General features: G+C 42.5%; 1 protein-coding gene across 24 annotated transcripts in view; it reads right to left on the reverse strand.

The window, feature by feature from the left end:
• dlg2 (discs large MAGUK scaffold protein 2) overlaps window positions 1-18885 on the reverse strand; it is a 242131-nt gene that overhangs the window by 163562 nt on the left and 59684 nt on the right. For 16 of the 24 annotated variants that reach the window (XR_016485103.1, XM_090192669.1, XM_090192663.1 and 13 more), the window contains exons 2-3: window positions 8150-8233; window positions 733-894 (exon numbers count right to left, since the gene is read on the reverse strand). Coding sequence is in view for 23 of the 24 variants with exons in the window: in XM_090192669.1 (XP_090048795.1) it covers window positions 733-894; window positions 8150-8233 (246 nt within the window). In the remaining variant the exon portion in view is untranslated. The remainder of the gene's footprint in view (window positions 1-732; window positions 895-8149; window positions 8234-18885) is intronic. The other 8 variants (XM_090192682.1, XM_090192681.1, XM_090192679.1 and 5 more) reach the window with 1 other exon arrangement.

Raw genomic sequence — 18885 nt, forward strand, 5'->3', positions numbered from 1 at the left:
TTCACAAACATTTCAAAAATGTATTAGGGTAATATCAAAAGTGTGTCAAGCCATTGTTTATAGGGAAAATGCGAGCAGAAGTGCAAATGTAAACCAGGGGGAAAAAACGCACTACCCTCCCCTGTGCCCCTCCAAAATAACACAGAAAGTTTGACAACCCTCCCATATTTTGGACCACCCCTCCCCAGTACATTTTGATCTGTCCCTAATGGACAATTATTTAAAGGATTTCTTACTGGACAAGTTCAGGTAGTCCCTCCCTGTTTGTCAATTTTCTTACATTTGGTGCCTAATAAAATGACCACGGCGATGTCCTTGTGTTAGTAGTAGGGTACTGAGTTGCACTTATGAGAGACTTACTGAAGACTCAGGGTAGGAATTACAATGGCTTTTGAATGACTCAAGAGATTAATAGAAGGAATGGCTAAGAGGAATGAGAGAAAGAGATGGTAAGAAATAAACAGAAAGAAACAAAGAACAAGAGAGAGAAAATAAAGGAAACTCAAGGGGACAAAAGAAAAAGAACAAGAGAGAGAGAGAGAGAGAGAGGGATAGGGATAGGGAGGAACATGGAGTCCACCATGTTGGCAGTCATGCATGGTGTGGTTTGGCGAGATCTCGCCAATGAGAAAAACACTGGTTGAAAATATGTAACTTTTGCAGTTGAAATTATGCATTTTCAGACAGTTTTGCTCACTGGATTGAGGGGTGCAGGAGAGGACGTTTGCTAACCTTGAGCGGGGAGATATGGGAGTGGGACACGTAGCCATGCACATTCTCAATCTCTGAGAGGTTCTTCTCCGACACGTGCACCAACTCAGGGGCGCGCACCTCGTTGGTCAGCCGCGGGAACCCGTGCTCAGGCGGAGAGTCCTCATCTTCATAGCGATACTGCTTTAGAACGGAGGAAGAAGTGAAGGAGAAAAGGAGCACAGTGGAAAAGGGAAAAGAAACAGTAAAAAGTCAATCAGAACGACAACAATAACAGACAGATTGACATATATTGAAGTTCCACTTTGTGAACCTTGTTGTTTGTAGACACATGTTACAGAGTAACATAATACATTGACTAGGCTACATGTGTAGCCCAATTCTGTGGCCTAATGAAGTGAATGAGGAATCTTCTGTGATGGTTCATGTTACCCATATGGTTCCCATATGATTTATACAGCACTTCACCACTACTAAACTCCCATTGGGGGCCTAGGGATAGAAGAGGAAGGGAGGTCTTTGCCAGCAAGTGTGAATCTATGACAGCGTATTTAAGCGTGAACATGTGGGCCCTACCAGATGATGTCAGAATGCAAAATGATGGGTGAACTGAAACATGGTAGCCTTGTTGAAATTGGAATGTAAAGTGAGAAAGTTGCACTTCTTTTCATAGGGCCTTTTTTTGTGAAATAACTAGCGCCGGGATTCAATCAAAGCCGTGTTGTGGACAAATACATTTAAATACAATTTCCCTCACCCTCGTGAATATGGCATTCGCGGTAAAGCTGCAGATGACGGCTCAAGCAATAATTACCTTTCAAATTCAAGTGCGCTTGTCGACAACTCTCATTGGATTCAATTCTGGCATAGGTGAACATTGCTACATTTAGTAGCAACAACACAAGGGACAATGGCGCTGCAACGGATAGCTGCCGTTTTACTGGCTCTTGACCAATACTGTGATTTTGTGTGGTTCTTTTTGTAAGTCATGTTTCCGTCCATCTTTTCCTATGACCGAAAAGCGCTTCCGAACAGCAGAACAGAACAGTGACCTCAATTTGGATTCTACTTTTCTACCAACAAGTCAGTAGCGGAGGACATACTTCTCACTCTGGACTAGGCCCTAATCCCCGAGACTTGGAAAAGAAAATGGCTGCGTATGAGGGCCCAACATGTGGGCACCCTGATGAAATTACGTTGGCTAGAACATTTCCGTTTCTACCCTCCGTTCTATTGGTGAACGTACAATCTCTGGAGAACAAACTGGACTAGCTCAGTTCAAGACTATCCTATCAATGGGACCTGAAGAAATGTAATATCCTATGTTTCTCGAAGTCATGGCTGAAGAAGGACATAGATAATATACAGTGTCCTTGGAAAGTATTCAGACCCCTTGACTTATTCCACATTTTGTTAGTTTACAGACTTATAACATTAATAATTAAATAGTTTTTTCCCCTCATCAATCTACAAACAATACCCCATGACGACAAAGCAAAGATATTTTTGCTAATTTATTACAATTAAAAAACGGAAATATCACAATTACAAAAATTTTCAGACCCTTTACTCAGTACTTTGTTGAAGTACCTTTGGCAGCGATTACAGCCGTGAGTCTTCTTGGGTATGATGTTCAAGCTTGGCACACCTGTATTTGGGGAGTTTCTCCCATTCTTCTCTAAAGATCCTCTCAAGCTCTGTCAGGTAGGGAACATTGCTGCACAGCTATTTTCAGGTCTCTCCAGAGATGTTCAATCTGGTTCAGGCTCTGGCTGGGCCTTTGAAGGACATTCAGAGACTTGTCCCTTAGCCACTCCTGCGTTTTCTTGGCTGTGTGCTTAGGGTCATTGTCCTGTTGGAAGGTGAACCTTTGCCCCAGAGGTCCTGAGCATTCTGGAGCAGGTTTTCATTAAGGATCTCTTTGTACTTTGCTCATCTTTGCTTCGATCCTTACTAGTCTCACAGTCCTTGCCTTCTGAAAAGCATCCACATAGCATGATGCTGCCACCACCATGTTTCACCGTAGGGATGGTGCCAGATTTCCTCCAGACTTAACACTTGGCATTCAGGGCAAAGAGTTCAGTCTTGGTTCAACCTTTACTGAGGAGTGGCTTTTGTCTGGCCAATCTACCATAAAGGCCTGATTGGTGGAGTGCTGCAGAGATGGTTGTCCTTCTGGACAGTTCTCCCATCTCCACAGAGGAACTCCAGAGCTCTGTCAGAGTGACCATCACCTTCCAGTCACCTTCCTGACCAAGGCCCTTCTCCCCGATTTCTCAGTTTGGCCAGGCGTCCAGCTCTAGGAAGTCTTGGTGGTTCTAACCCTCTTCCATTTAAAAATGAAGGAGGCCACTGTGTTCTTGTGGACCTTCAATGCTGCAGAAATGTTTTGGTACCCTTCCCCAGATCTGTGCCTCGACACAATCCTGTCTCGGAACTCTACGGACAATTCCTTTGACCTCATGGCTTGGTTTTTTCTCTGACATACACTGTCAATGTGGAACCTTATGTAGACAGGTGTGTGTCTTTCCAAATCATGTCCAATCACTTGAATTTACCACAGGTGGACTCCAATCAAGTTGTAGAAACATCAAGGATGATCAATAGAAAAAGGATGCACCTCAGCTCAATTTCATGTCTCACAGCAAAGGGTCTGAATACTTATGTAAATCAGGTATTTCAGTTTTTTATATATATACAGTGCCTTGCGAATGTATTCGGCCCCCTTGAACTTTGCGACCTTTTGCCACATTTCAGGCTTCAAACATAAAGATATAAAACTGTATTTTTTTGTGAAGAATCAACAACAAGTGGGACACAATCATGAAGTGGAACGACATTTATTTGATATTTCAAACTTTTTTAACAAATCAAAAACTGAAAAATTGGGCGTGCAAAATTATTCAGCCCCCTTAAGTTAATATTTTGTAGCGCCACCTTTTTCTGCGATTACAGCTGTAAGTTGCTTGGGGTATGTCTCTATCAGTTTTGCACATCGAGAGACTGAAATTTTTTCCCATTCCTCCTTGCAAAACAGCTCGAGCTCAGTGAGGTTGGATGGAGAGCATTTGTGAACAGCAGTTTTCAGTTCTTTCCACAGATTCTCGATTGGATTCAGGTCTGGACTTTGACTTGGCCATTCTAACACCTGGATATGTTTATTTTTGAACCATTCCATTGTAGATTTTGCTTTATGATTTGGATCATTGTCTTGTTGGAAGACAAATCTCCGTCCCAGTCTCAGGTCTTTTGCAGACTCCATCAGGTTTTCTTCCAGAATGGTCCTGTATTTGGCTCCATCCATCTTCCCATCAATTTTAACCATCTTCCCTGTCCCTGCTGAAGAAAAGCAGGCCCAAACCATGATGCTGCCACCCCCATGTTTGACAGTGGGGATGGTGTGTTCAGCTGTGTTGCTTTTACGCCAAACATAACGTTTTGCATTGTTGCCAAAAAGTTCAATTTTGGTTTCATCTGACCAGAGCACCTTCTTCCACATGTTTGGTGTGTCTCCCAGGTGGCTTGTGGCAAACTTTAAAACAACACTTTTTGTGGATATCTTTAAGAAATGGCTTTCTTCTTGCCACTCTTCCATAAAGGCCAGATTTGTGCAATATACGACTGATTGTTGTCCTATGGACAGAGTCTCCCACCTCAGCTGTAGATCTCTGCAGTTCATCCAGAGTGATCATGGGCCTCTTGGCTGCATCTCTGATCAGTCTTCTCCTTGTATGAGCTGAAAGTTTAGAGGGACGGCCAGGTCTTGGTAGATTTGCAGTGGTCTGATACTCCTTCCATTTCAATATTATCGCTTGCACAGTGCTCCTTGGGATGTTTAAAGCTTGGGAAATCTTTTTGTATCCAAATCCGGCTTTAACCTTCTTCACAACAGTATCTCGGACCTGCCTGGTGTGTTCCTTGTTCTTCATGATGCTCTCTGCGCTTTTAACGGACCTCTGAGACTATCACAGTGCAGGTGCATTTATACGGAGACTTGATTACACACAGGTGGATTGTATTTATCATCATTAGTCATTTAGGTCAACATTGGATCATTCAGAGATCCTCACTGAACTTCTGGAGAGAGTTTGCTGCAATGAAAGTAAAGTTGGCTGAATAATTTTGCACGCCCAATTTTTCAGTTTTTGATTTGTTAAAAAAGTTTGAAATATCCAATAAATGTCGTTCCACTTCATGATTGTGTCCCACTTGTTGTTGATTCTTCACAAAAAAATACAGTTTTAGATCTTTATGTTTGAAGCCTGAAATGTGGCAAAAGGTCGCAAAGTTCAAGGGGGCCGAATACTTTCGCAAGGCACTGTATATATATATATTTGCAAACATTTCTAAAAACCTGTTTTTTTTTCGCTTTGTCATTATGGGGTATTGTGTGTTTTTTTATTATTATTATTATTTTATAAGGCTGTAAAGTAACAAAATGTGGAAAAAGTCAAGGTGTCGGAATACTTTCCGAAGGCACAGTATATCTAGCTGTTTTTTCTATGTTCCGGGATTCATCTGATGGCATTGAGAAGTTTACCACATCAGTCTCCTGCTTCATTAATAAGTGCATCTACAATGTCGTCCCCACAGTGACCATACGTACATATCCCAACTAGAAGCCATGGATTACAGGCAAAATCTGTACCGAACTAAAGGCTAGAGCTGCTGCTTTCAAGGAGCGGGACACCAATCCAGACGATTATAAGAAATCCAGTTACATCCTCTGACGAACCATCAAACAGGAAAATCATCAATACAGGGCTTAGATCGAATTCTACCACACCAGCTTGGACACTTGTCGGATGAGGCAGGGTTTGAAAACTATCTTGGATTACAAAGGGAAACCCAGACGCTGAGCTGCCCAGTGATGCAGGTTTACCAGACATGCTAAATAGCTTCTATGTTCGCTTCGAGGCAAGCAACACTGAACCATGCATGAGAGCACCAGCTATTCCGGACGACTCTATGATCACGTTCTCCATAGCCGATGTAAGACCTTTAAACAGGTTAACATTCACAAGGCCGCAGGGCCAGAAGGATTACCAGGAAGCGTACTTAGAGCATGCGCTGACCAGCTGACGAGTGTCTTCACTGTCATTTTCAACCGCTCTTTGGCCCAGTCTGTAATAACTACATGTTTCAATCAGACCACCATAGCCCTTTGCCCAAGAACACGAAGGTAAGGTTTCTAAATGACTATCGACCTGTAGCACTCACATCTGTAGCCATGAAATGCTTTGAAAGCCTGGTCATGGCTCACATCAACAGCATCATCCCAGACACCCTGGACCCATTCCAATTCGCATACCGCCTCAACAATTCCACAGATGACGCAATCTCAATCGCACTCCACACCGCCCTTTCTCACCTGGACAAAAGGAACACCTATGTGAGAATGCTGTTCTTTGACTACAACTCAGCTTTCAACACAATAGTGCCCTCCATGCTCATCACAAACCTAAGGTCCCTGGGACTAAACACCTCTCTACAGCTGGATCCTGGACTTCCAGATGGGCCATCCCCCAGGTGGTGAGGGAATTAAACAACACATCCGCTATGCTGACCCTCAACACAGGGGCCCCTCAGGGTTGTGTGTCTAGTCCCCTCTTGTACTCCCTGTTCACCCATGACTGCAAGACTCAAACAACATCATTACATTTTCAGACGACACCGCGGTGGTAGGCCTGATCACAGACGACGATGAGACAGCCTATAAAGAGGTCAGAGAACTGGCAGTGTTGTACCAGGACAACAACCTCTCTTTCAACGTCAGCAAGACAAAGAAGCTGATCGTGGACTACAGAAAACGGAGGGCCGAGCACACCCCCATTCACATCAACGAGGCTGTAGTGGAGCGGGTCGAGAGCTTCAAGTTCTCTGTGTCCATATCAGTAAGGATCTACAGTGCCTTGCGAAAGTATTCGGCCCCCTTGAACTTTGCGACCTTTTGCCACATTTCAGGCTTCAAACATAAAGATATAAAACTGTATTATTTTGTGAAGAATCAACAACAAGTGGGACACAATCATCACTAATTTTGCACGCCCAATTTTTCAGTTTTTGATTTGTTAAAAAAGTTTGAAATATCCAATAAATGTCGTTCCACTTCATGATTGTGTCCCACTTGTTGTTGATTCTTCACAAAAAAATACAGTTTTATATCTTTATGTTTGAAGCCTGAAATGTGGCAAAAGGTCGCAAAGTTCAAGGGGGCAGAATACTTTTGCAAGGCACTGTATCATGGTCCACAAACATCAATACAGTTGTGAAGAGGGCACGACAATGCCTCTTCCCTCTCAGGAGGCTGAAAAGATTTGTTATGGGCCCTCGGATCCTCAAAGGTTCTACAGCTGCACCACTGACAGCATCTTGACTGGCTGCATCACCGCTTGGTAAGGCAACTGCTTGACATCTGACCACAAGGCGCTACAGAGGGTAGTGAGTACGGCCCAGTACATCCCTGGGGCTGAACTCCCTGCCACCCAGGACCTCTATACCAGGCGGTGTCAGAGGAAGGCCCAAGTCAAAGACTGTTCTCTCTGCTACCACACGGCAAGAGGTACTGATGGTCTGGAACCAACAAGACCCTGAACCGGTTCTACCGCCAAGCCTTAAAACTGCTAAATAGTTAGTTAAATAGTTCACCAATAGCTTCTCATTTACAACTGCGACCTGGCCAAGATAAAGCAAAGCAGTGTGACACAGACAACAACACAGAGTTACACATGGAATAAACAATAAAACAAGTCAATAACACCATAAACAAGTAAATGACAGAGTAGAAAAAAATATATACAGTGTGTGCAAAAGGCATGAGGAGGTAGGCAATAAATAGGCCATAGGAGCGAATAATTACAATTTAGCAGCTCTACACCTGTTGTTTACGAGGCATGATTTTTTATTTGAAAATACACTCAAATGAAATTACTGAAGCAGTGTCTTGTTTAACGGATCCTTTGAACTTGCCTTGGGATACAGTGGACTACTAATTTAGCTGATTTCTCGCATGAGGTGTTTGACAAATGACTTTTGCTTTTTGGATGTAACATTTTCTATATTCATACCTAGAGAAAGACAAGGCAAAGCTGTCTATTATAAGCCTGCTAAGATAACTCATCACTATATGCCCACATAACCCTAAAATGTTAAAACATATATATGCCCACAAAACAAATCAAATAAATACCTATATTTCCATCAAGCTAATACTGTGTGTCCCTTAACCTATTTTATCCATGATAGAGTGAAAAGGGGCAATACCCCCAAGGCCTGAGTCCCTTATGATATGAAAGCAGTGAAGTCCTCTCTGTGTACAGCACAAGAGTGGAAAGCGGGCATGAGAGTGGCATGGATGGGCAGTGCCCTGCCCCAAGCATGAGGAGAAGGATGGCATGAAGATGGGGCTCGAGGGACAGTGTAAAGTCCCCTCTCTCACCCAGGGAGCGTTCATCATGTCGGGGTTCATGCATGCCGGGGGCTGGCCAGTGTGTGGGGACCCCTGCACCGCAGCCGGCCTGTTCTGTGGACAAGAGAGAGCAATCCAGCTTTGACCACAAGGGGGAAACCAAGAGAAGAGCAAAAGTCAAAATGTTCAGGGTAAAGTTTTTCATATGGGAACATATCTAGGATCAGCTTACCCTCCCTAAATCCTAACCGTGTGGTTAGGGGAGGGATGCAAAAAAGGCCTTAGATCAGAGTCTGGGTAACTTCATCCTGCTCAAAAGTAAACACTCATCCAAAAGCTCCAGTCACCTCGGGAAGAAGCTCGCCACACACAAACACGCGTGTGAAACTCAAGACAAACACACCAGCCAGTGTAGCTGTGATAGGAACAAATAGACAGGGTGACGAACGCCACCATGCTCTTCAACAATTAGACCCACCACACACACACAGTTTTGGCAGACGGTAATGGCTGGAAAATGACGGGTCAAAAGGACAAACATGATAATCAAGTTCCCATGTACCGCAGCAACATTGAATGGATACACTCAGATTCCATCCCAAATGACATTCTATTCCTTAGTGCACTACTATTAACCAGTGCCCATAGTGCTCTGGTCAAAAGCAGTGCTCTATGGAGGGAATATGGTGTCATTTGGGATGTAACCTAAATAAGCAATTCACAACATTCGGCAGGCTCAGCATACAAAAATCCCAGTACGTGATGACCCAAAACAATAGATGAGATATCTACGACTGAGGGAACAGCATTATAGGTGGATCATGTCAGCTGCAATGCACCAGCAATCTTTGATAAGGGCCTCAAGGCAGGAAAATGGAAACTGAAGGCAACATTTTTAAGAGATGAGGGAGAAGCCTATGTATAGGGCGGCAGGTAGCCTAGCGGTTAAGGGCGTTAGGCCAATAACCAAAAAGGTTGCTGGTTTGAATCCCAGAGCCGACTAGGTGAAAAATCTGCCATTGTGCCCTTGAGCAAAGCCCTTAACCTTAATTGTTCCTGTAAGTTTCTCTGGATATAATGTCAAATGTATGCTATAAACCTAATGGTATACCGCCCTGCCCCTCACCCTGTGCAAATAACATCAAAAGCAATAGGCCAGAGAGAACTATCCCAATATATATATTCATCTGCAATAAGCTAGTTACACATATCAGATTTCCCTGATTTAAGCTGCAGTCATATTTTGAAGCACCTTTCCACACGTTCCTATGCAGAGGAACAATCTGATGCCTCAAACTCTCCAATTACCCCACATCCTGTGCTAATAATCTCTCTTTATGATTAGACACTAAGCACTGTGGCCGACTGTCTAATCCACTGTCCTATTTCCTCTTTTATCACTCCCTCGATCTTTCCTCAGTTTCTCTTTTTCCCTTTTCACACTACTGAGTCAAGCTAAGTTATACATCCACCATAGTTGCTGGAACCGTACTGGAAAGTCCAATTAAAAGGAAATATCAGACCCAGTACAGTTCGGGTTGACACGCTAATCTGAAAAGGTAATTACATTCTCAAACTAATGCATTCCCCCCGCATAGCTTGTGTTTTGGAGGGGTAACTGCGTTAGAACGGTCAAATCGGTGGGAAGTTGCTGGTGTGGTCATTGTCATGAAGCCACACCCGTCCCACTCATGTTAGAAGTTAAGAATGAAAAAGTGTAGGCTATAGATTTAATGGCACTCAAATTGAAAATAATTTAACTAAATAATGAGGATGTGTGTCAGCCAAATGGAGGTGTAGATTACATCTCACATTCCAGTGTTCCAACTTGTAAACAAGGCTGTATAGGATTTCTCTTAATGTGACTGTGTAGCCTTTATTTTCTCTATATCATTTATACGTATCCATACTGTAATGTATGTATCTGTATCCAGAGATAAATGTGTGAGCATGAGAGACATTGTGTGTGAATGTATTACACTAGTGTAGATTCCATTTTAAGATGCCATTATACCTTGCGTTGGCACAGTTTCATTGAACCGGCACACTTATCTCACTGCACCCTGTAATTGAATAGAACTATTCAGACAGGGCAATCAGCAGACGTCATCCCACACGGGCACTTAGTGTCTGTGCCTAACGTACCATAGCAGTGCCCACTGAAAAGTGGAAACTGGCAGTGCCATTCCTTAATGTCGGCACAGTAACATAAAATGTCCTCTATGCATCTTCATTCTATACGTTATTAAGAAGCGGCTCAGTTGGTAAGCTCGGTAATTCCAAGCGTCCTGGGTTCAATTCCGGGGGGGGGGGGATCACATACATGACTATTGCTTTGATAAAAGCTTCTGCCAAGTGGCATAAACTGCAAACGATTATATTATGGCAACATTATCATAACATCATAAATGACCTCTTCTCAAAGGAATGTACGTGTTTTTTATAGTTGTGTTTTTCGTGAGCTGATGATATCTTTCAATCTGTACGCTGAGAGGACTTGAAATTGTACGGTGTCTCAAGTTTTTTTTGCAAACAACACTTCAGTTAAACTTTATACAGAGTAGAAAGGAAACAGTGAACGTAAAAGAACTGGGATGCCCACTCTCACACACACAAACACCCAAACACAGGAGAGGGACACATGTGGGAAGCCAAGGGCAGTGCCCGGTTACTCTGTGCCAACATGGCCACTTCAGATGAACATAGAGAGCTGATGAACTTAGCTGCAAACACAGGGGCAGGTGTGTGTCACTATCGCTCCTGTCTGTCGCCCAAAATGGGATGTAGAGTACTGGACAGATGGTCATGGGGGAAAACAACTAGGCCTAATACCACTCTGTTGCATTTCCATGACCATATGTAACACAAATTGGTTACACTTTCCATTACAGTGCCCTAATTACTGTGTAATTTCCTGTAATTGTAATTACTCATTATTACACTGAACTTAAACTGTACTTAAGAGTTACTTAGGGTTAGAGTTAGTGCCTAAGTAAGGGTTAGGGTTTAATGAGTAATTACAATACTTATTACACTTTAATTACACGAGTAGTTACACAGTAATAACGGCACTGTAATGTAAAGTGTTACCCAGAAATCTCATTAGCTCTCAATGTATTCTGTGATTCTGTGTGCCATTCTATTCATATTTAGGGTCGAATGGCATTTCATTCAATCCCCTGTAGACCTATGCAGATGCAGGGATATGAAAATGTGGGGTTGGCCCATAAGCGGGCATACTTTACTTGAAGTTGTAAAGATACCATGTGACGTATATAACACATATACTACCATGCAGTTACACAGGATTGCAATGTATTGGTAGTACATGTAACCACCACACTATTGCACCACAACTACTTTTGAGTGAGAATTTGGCGAGTTGTGAAGCTACCGCCTAACTCGGTGTAACTCAATCCTGGTCCTTGGGACCCAAAGGGTCGCAAATTGTTGTTTTTGCCCTAGCATTCACACACATCATTCAACTAATCCTCAAGGTTTTGATTTGAATAAGGTGTGTTAGTGCTCTAGGGCAAAAATAAAAATGTGCACCCCTTAGTGTCCCTAGGACCTCGACGAAGAAACACTGCAAGTGCAACAATATTTTGGTTACCAAAGTAGTTATGGAATAACTATATGGACATTAGGGCGAGGTAATGTGAAGTGTTACCCATTTACCTTGACTTTTTATAGTGTGTAGGCCTACATGTTCAAGCTGCCAGAATCTCTCCAAATCATTGAGACATTATCCAGAAAGAGCAGAGCTGAGCTAAGCTGTTCCTCCCTTTCAACATGAGTCATCCTGAGCTACCATTGACAGCAGTGAGTGTGCATTCAAAAATATGCTTGCCATAGTTCTTCAAAACACTGAAACGGACACATAGTTAAAGGGATAGTTCACTCAAAAACAATCCTTGAGCATGTTGTTCATCGGTCCACTGTTAATGCAATCCCAAACAATTGTGCATGTCAGCAGTCACGTTCCCAAGATGGATCACTTTCAGTACAGAGCAAAAACTGTGATGACTTTTACATCATATGTGTTAATAACTATAGCTACATAAATAAACTCAACAAAAAAAGAAAAGTCCCTTTTTCAGGACCCTGTCATTCAAAGACAATTCGTAAAAATCCAAATAACTTCACAGATCTTCATTGTAAAGGGTTTGAACACGGTTTCCCATGCTTGTTCAATGAACCATAAACAATGAATGAACATGAACCTGTGGAACAGTCGTTAAGACACTAACAGCTTACAGACGGTAGGCAATTAAGGTCACAGTTATGAAAACTTAGGAGAGGCCTTTCTACTGACTCTGAAAAACACCAAAAGAAAGATCCCCGGGGTCCCTGCTCATCTGCATGAACGTGCCTTAGGCATGCTGCAAGGAGGCATGAGGACTGCAGATGTGGCCAGGGCAATAAATTGCCATGTCCGTACTGTGAGACGCCTAAGACAGCGCTACAGGGAGACGGGACGGACAGCTGATCATCCTCGCAGCGGCACACCAAATATAACAACACCCGCACAGGATCGGTACATCCAAACATCACATCTGCGGGACAGGTACAGGATGGCACCAACAACTGCCCGAGTTACACCAGGAACACACATTCCCTCCATCAGTGCTCAGAGACTGTCTGCAATAGGCTGAGAGAGGCTGGACTGAGGGCTTGTAGGCCTGTTGTGAGGCAGATCCTCACCAGACATCACCGGCAACAACGTCGCCTATGGGCACAAACCCAACGTCGCTGAACCAGACAGGACTGGCAAAAAGTGCTCTTCACAGACGAGTCGCAGTTTTGTCTCACCAGGGGTGATGGTCGGATTCGCGTTTATTGTCGAAGGAATGAGTGTTACACCGAGGTCTGTACTCTGGAGCGGGATCGATTTGGAGGTGGAGGATCTGTCATGGTCTGGGGCGGTGTGTCACAGCATCATCGGACTGAGCTTGTTGTCATTGCAGGCAATCTCAACGCTGTGCGTTACAGGGATGATATCCTCCTCCCTCATGTGGTGAGGGCTAGTGCCATTCCCCCCAGAAATGTCCAGGAACTTGCAAGTGCCTTGGTGGAAGAGTGGGGTAACATCTCACAGTATGAACTGGCAAATCTGGTGCAGTCCATGAGGAGGAGATGCGCTGCAGTACTTAATGCAGCTGGTGGCCACACCAGATACTGACTGTTACTTTTGATTTTAATCATCCCCCTTTGTTCAGGGACACATTATTCCATTTCTGTTAGCAACATGTCTGTGGAAGTTGTTCAGTTTATTTCTCAGTTGTTGAATCTTGTTATGTTCATACAAATATTTACACGTTAAGTTTGCTGAAAATAAACGCAGTTGACAGTGAGAGGACGTTTCTTTTTTTAATGAGTTTAGCAATACGCCATATGGCACTATCTATAGTGTATGGCAGGATCAGTATTAAGAGGTTGTAGCGCAGAAGGTTCTGTGCCATATGTACAAGGAGCCAACAAAGACCCAGCTGACTTGAAAGCTTTTAAAAATGACTAGAAGGCTAGGCATTTTCAGTTAAAATATGGTTGCAGGAAGACTGCAAAATGATATTTGTCATTTTAAAAACTCATGCAATGGTTAACCGTTTGGTCTGAAATGATTAACCTTTGGTTGCATGGGGTTTGAAAATGAAAAATACAGTGCCTTGCAAAAGTATTCGGCCCCCTTGAACTTTGCGACCTTTTGCCACATTTCAGGCTTCAAACATAAAGATATAAATTTTTTTGTGAAGAATCAACAACAAGTGGGACACAATCATGAAGTGGAACAACATTTATTGGATATTTCAAACTTTTTTAACAAATCAAAAACTGAAAAATTGGGCGTGCAAAATTATTCAGCCCCCTTAAGTTAATACTTTGTAGCGCCACCTTTTGCTGCGATTACAGCTGTAAGTCGCTTGGGGTATGTCTCTATCAGTTTTGCACATCGAGAGACTGACATTTTTTCCCATTCCTCCTTGCAAAACAGCTCGAGCTCATTGAGGTTGGATGGAGAGCATTTGTGAACAGCAGTTTTCAGTTCTTTCCACAGATTCTCGATTGGATTCAGGTCTGGACTTTGACTTGGCCATTCTAACACCTGGATATGTTTATTTTTGAACCCTTCCATTGTAGATTTTGCTTTATGTTTTGGGTCATTGTCTTGTTGGAAGACAAATCTCGGTCCCAGTCTCAGGTCTTTTGCAGACTCCATCAGGTTTTCTTCCAGAATGGTCCTGTATTTGGCTCCATCCATCTTCCCATCAATTTTAACCATCTTCCCTGTCCCTGCTGAAGAAAAGCAGGCCCAAACCATGATGCTGCCACCACCATGTTTGACAGTGGGGATGGTGTGTTCAGCTGTGTTGCTTTTACGCCAAACATAACGTTTTGCATTGTTGCCAAAAAGTTCAATTTTGGTTTCATCTGACCAGAGCACCGTCTTCCACATGTTTGGTGTGTCTCCCAGGTGGCTTGTGGCAAACTTTAAACAACACTTTTTATGGATATCTTTAAGAAATGGCTTTCTTCTTGCCACTCTTCCATAAAGGCCAGATTTGTGCAATATACGACTGATTGTTGTCCTATGGACAGAGTCTCCCACCTCAGCTGTAGATCTCTGCAGTTCATCCAGAGTGATCATGGGCCTCTTGGCTGCATCTCTGATCAGTCTTCTCCTTGTATGAGCTGAAAGTTTAGAGGGACGGCCAGGTCTTGGTAGATTTGCAGTGGTCTGATACTCCTTCCATTTCAATATTATCGCTTGCACAGTGCTCCTTGGGATGTTTAAAGCTTGGGAAATCTTTTTGTATCCAAATCCGGCTTTAAACTTCTTCACAACAGTATCTCGGACCTGCCTGGTGTGTTCCTTGTTCTTCATGATGCTCTCTGCGCTTTTAACGGACCTCTGAGACTATCACAGTGCAGGTGCATTTATATGGAGACTTGATTACACACAGGTGGATTGTATTTATCATCATTAGTCATTTAGGTCAACATTGGATCATTCAGAGATCCTCACTGAACTTCTGGAGAGAGTTTGCTGCACTGAAAGTAAAGGGGCTGAATAATTTTGCACGCCCAATTTTTCAGTTTTTGATTTGTTAAAAAAGTTTGAAATATCCAATAAATGTCGTTCCACTTCATGATTGTGTCCCACTTGTTGTTGATTCTTCACAAAAAAATACAGTTTTATATCTTTATGTTTGAAGCCTGAAATGTGGCAAAAGGTCGCAAAGTTCAAGGGGGCCGAATACTTTCGCAAGGCACTGTACATCATTTTATTGGGATTCTTACCGAATGTACAGATTATACACTGTCAATACCTAACTGTACAGTTGTATTGATGATTATTTTAGTCACCAACTACACACAGAAAATACAGCAGTTTGTTAGCGTATATTTCTCATTTGGTATCAAAATATAATTATTTTCAACATATTTGCCTCCTAGATATCCTAATAGCAGGTCTATGTTTACCTCCTGGAAAGTCTCATGATGTTAGGGGCGGCAGGGTAGCCTAGTGGTTAGAGCGTTGGACTAGTAACCGAGCTGACAAGGTACAAATCTGTCGTTCTGCCCCTGAACAGGCAGTTAACCCACTGTTCCTAGGCCGTCATTGAAAATAAGAATTTGTTCTTAACTGACTTGCCTAGTTAAAAAAAATTATAATAATTTTAAAAAATAATAATAAAATTTTTTAAAAAATGTTGCAAAACCAGATTGATGGGCAAAACACATCATCATGAGGCCTATTAATGCTCTTGCTTAATTTTGGACATCAGGAGACTAAAAGCAATATATCTTTAAAAACTTGAAAATTGACATGCTCAATTTTGTGGGACTGTAGGCTATCAAAAGTGAAGAATAACTGAAAAAAATGATTAAGTAAAATGACACTTTATGATGGCTTTTAATTTACAGAGAAGAATCTAACATTAGGGCACTGTATCTTGGCATATGGGTTACTGCCAACAGACAACCAACGCAAAAAAACAACAACAACGGTTGATAGCCATCAGATCTGAAACTTTGACCACAGGGCATGTTTGTACTCGTTCCATATTGTTACCACAATCATAGCACTGAGACACAGTCCACGTAGCATGGTTTAGCACCGTAGCAAGGTTAGCTCTGGGGTGACATTTCCCCGAGGTACAGATTTAGGATCAGCTTCCCCTCCCCCAATCCTAACCTTAACCATTAGTGGGGTGGATGCAACCTGATCCAAGATCAGCGTCTAGGGGCAATTTCACCCTACTCGGTTCAGCCCACTGAAGTATACTTAGCGTTGCAAAGCTACCGGTAATTTACAAAAGTAAATAGGTAATCTATGTCAATCTATGGTAACTTTGGCAATGTATACTTAAATAACTTTTAAAAACTGTATTAATATATAGTATTCATTTCTTATGTGTCCATATTGTCCCTGAGTTCTAGTGGATAGACCATACAGTTTAAGAGAAAATAGTCTAATTAATGAAAACATTTTCTAATCAACAATGGCATTATTTTATATTAACTCTGCAACTCTTCCAACTATTGACTTTTTTCACAACTACCACCAGTTTGGCACTAAAACATTTACAATAAAGATACAGTATACTGACATAGTAAACTATATAAATAAAACACCTCCAAAACAAAGGTCATATGTGGTTTGGTAAGAAGAATGCCCCTCCCCCAACAGGTGTGATTACTACCTCTGAGGGTTTAGAGCTTGAGGAAGTCACCTCATATAAGTACTTGGGAGTATGAGTAGACGGTACACTGTCTTTCTCTCAGCACGTATCAAAGCTGCAGGCTAAAGTTAAATCTAGACTTGGTTTCCTCTATCGTAATCGCTCCTCTTTCACCCTAGCTGCCAAACTAACCCTGATTCAGATGACCATCCTAGATTACGGAGATGTCATTTATAGATCGGCAGGTAAAGGTGCTCTCGAGCGGCTACATGTTCTTTACCATTCGGCCATCAGATTTGGCACCAATCCTACTTATAGGACACATCACTGCACTTTACTCCTCTGTAAACAGGACATCTCTGTATACCTGTTGCAAGACCCACTGGTTGATGCTTATTTATAAAACCTTCTTAGACCTCACTCCCCCCTATCTGAGATATCTACTGCAGCCCTCATCCTCCACATACAACACCCGTTCTGCCAGTCACATTCTGTTAAAGGTCCCCAAAGCACACACATGGGCATTCCTCTTTTCAGTTCGGCTGCAGCTAGCGACTGGAACGAGCTGCAACCAATACTCAAACTGGACAGATTTATCTCAATCTTTTCATCCAAAGACTCAATCATGGACAATTGTGTCAGCTTCGCGTAATGCATGGTTGTCTCTGCCTTCTTGCCCTTTGTGCTGTTGTCTGTGCCCAATAATGCTTGTACCATGTTGTGCTGTTGCCATGTTGTGTTGCTACTATGTTGTTGTTGTGTTGCTACCATGCTTTGTTGACATGTGTTGCTGCCAAGCTATGTTGTCTTAGGTCTCTCTTTATCTAGTGTTGTGGTGTCTCTCTTGTTGTGATGGGTGTTTTGTCCTATATTTGTATTTTTAAATCACAGCCCCCGTCCCCGCAGGAGGCCTTTTACCTTTTGGTAGTCCGTCATTGTAAATAAGAATGTGTTCTTAACTGGCTTACCTAGTTAAATTAAGTTTAAATAACATTTAAATAATCTGAAGTAGCCAATACAGCCACTAGATGTCATCTGATAATTTTTTTTATTTTTTTATCTAACTTTAAAATGACCAAAATTCTGGTAGTTTTCTGGGAAACTTACAAAGCTTTCCAGTCATATACCCTCGCTTTGCAACCCTACATATACTACTATAACCCTGAGTGTGCTCGAGGGGTGAGAGAGAGGCCCATCTGACAGCTGGTTAAACTGTGAGGAAAATGTCCTTTTGCTTCGTAAAAAGAGGAACGCAAGACTGAATACGTAATGAGGTCCTCCGGGGAAAATGTGAGCCTATTTTTACACACAATGTTATAACTGTAACTCATTACAGAGACCCAGCACATGCACAGCCTACTCTAGGCAGACACATATGCGCTTCTCTTTGATCAATACAGCCAATTAAAAGGCAATCACTACCGAAATTCTAATTGAATGGCCGTGGAGCCCAGTCCAGGTAGGGATGGAACGAGATGTATAGATTTTCACAAGGCAGGGAAGGTTAGTGTAGCATGGATGGAGGGGTTGGGGGGATTCTTGAAACCAGTCTATCAGTTAATCTGACCACACTTTAATGGGTAGATTCTCTCTCTTTCTCTCAGAGATTGAGAGAGAGAGAGAGGTATTGTACTTTACGATGATGATGATGTTGTGGGACATGTGTGTACAGCATGTCAATGTGGAAAGTCAATAAACAAACATATACAACTGTTGACAAATTACATCAGACTTTGAATGTCCCTTGGTCCTACAGTATCTGACATCTTCACATGACTGACTTGCTTTCGGCCACTTTTTCAGGTTTGCCTTGAAGCTTGCAAAGGTACTGCACTCTCTCACACTGGTTGGCAGGGTGTTCCGTAATCCAGACCCTTCAAAAAGCAGTCTGGACAAATTTGTTGGACCTAAACTGAGTTGAGCATTCCCCTCTGGTTGAAGCTCTTGTCGCCTTGGTACTGTCCTTGCAATATGTAAGGAACTGCTTCAGAGGTGGTGGGGCAAGGCCATGAGTGATCTTAAACAGCAGAGGTGTCAACAAGGCATACAAAGCTGTCCAAGCTCAGTATTGTATTTATTCAT

Source organism: Oncorhynchus mykiss, chromosome 12 (genome assembly GCF_057628025.1).
Source record: "Oncorhynchus mykiss isolate SJ-2025 chromosome 12, ASM5762802v1, whole genome shotgun sequence".
Classification (NCBI taxonomy): domain Eukaryota; kingdom Metazoa; phylum Chordata; class Actinopteri; order Salmoniformes; family Salmonidae; genus Oncorhynchus; species Oncorhynchus mykiss.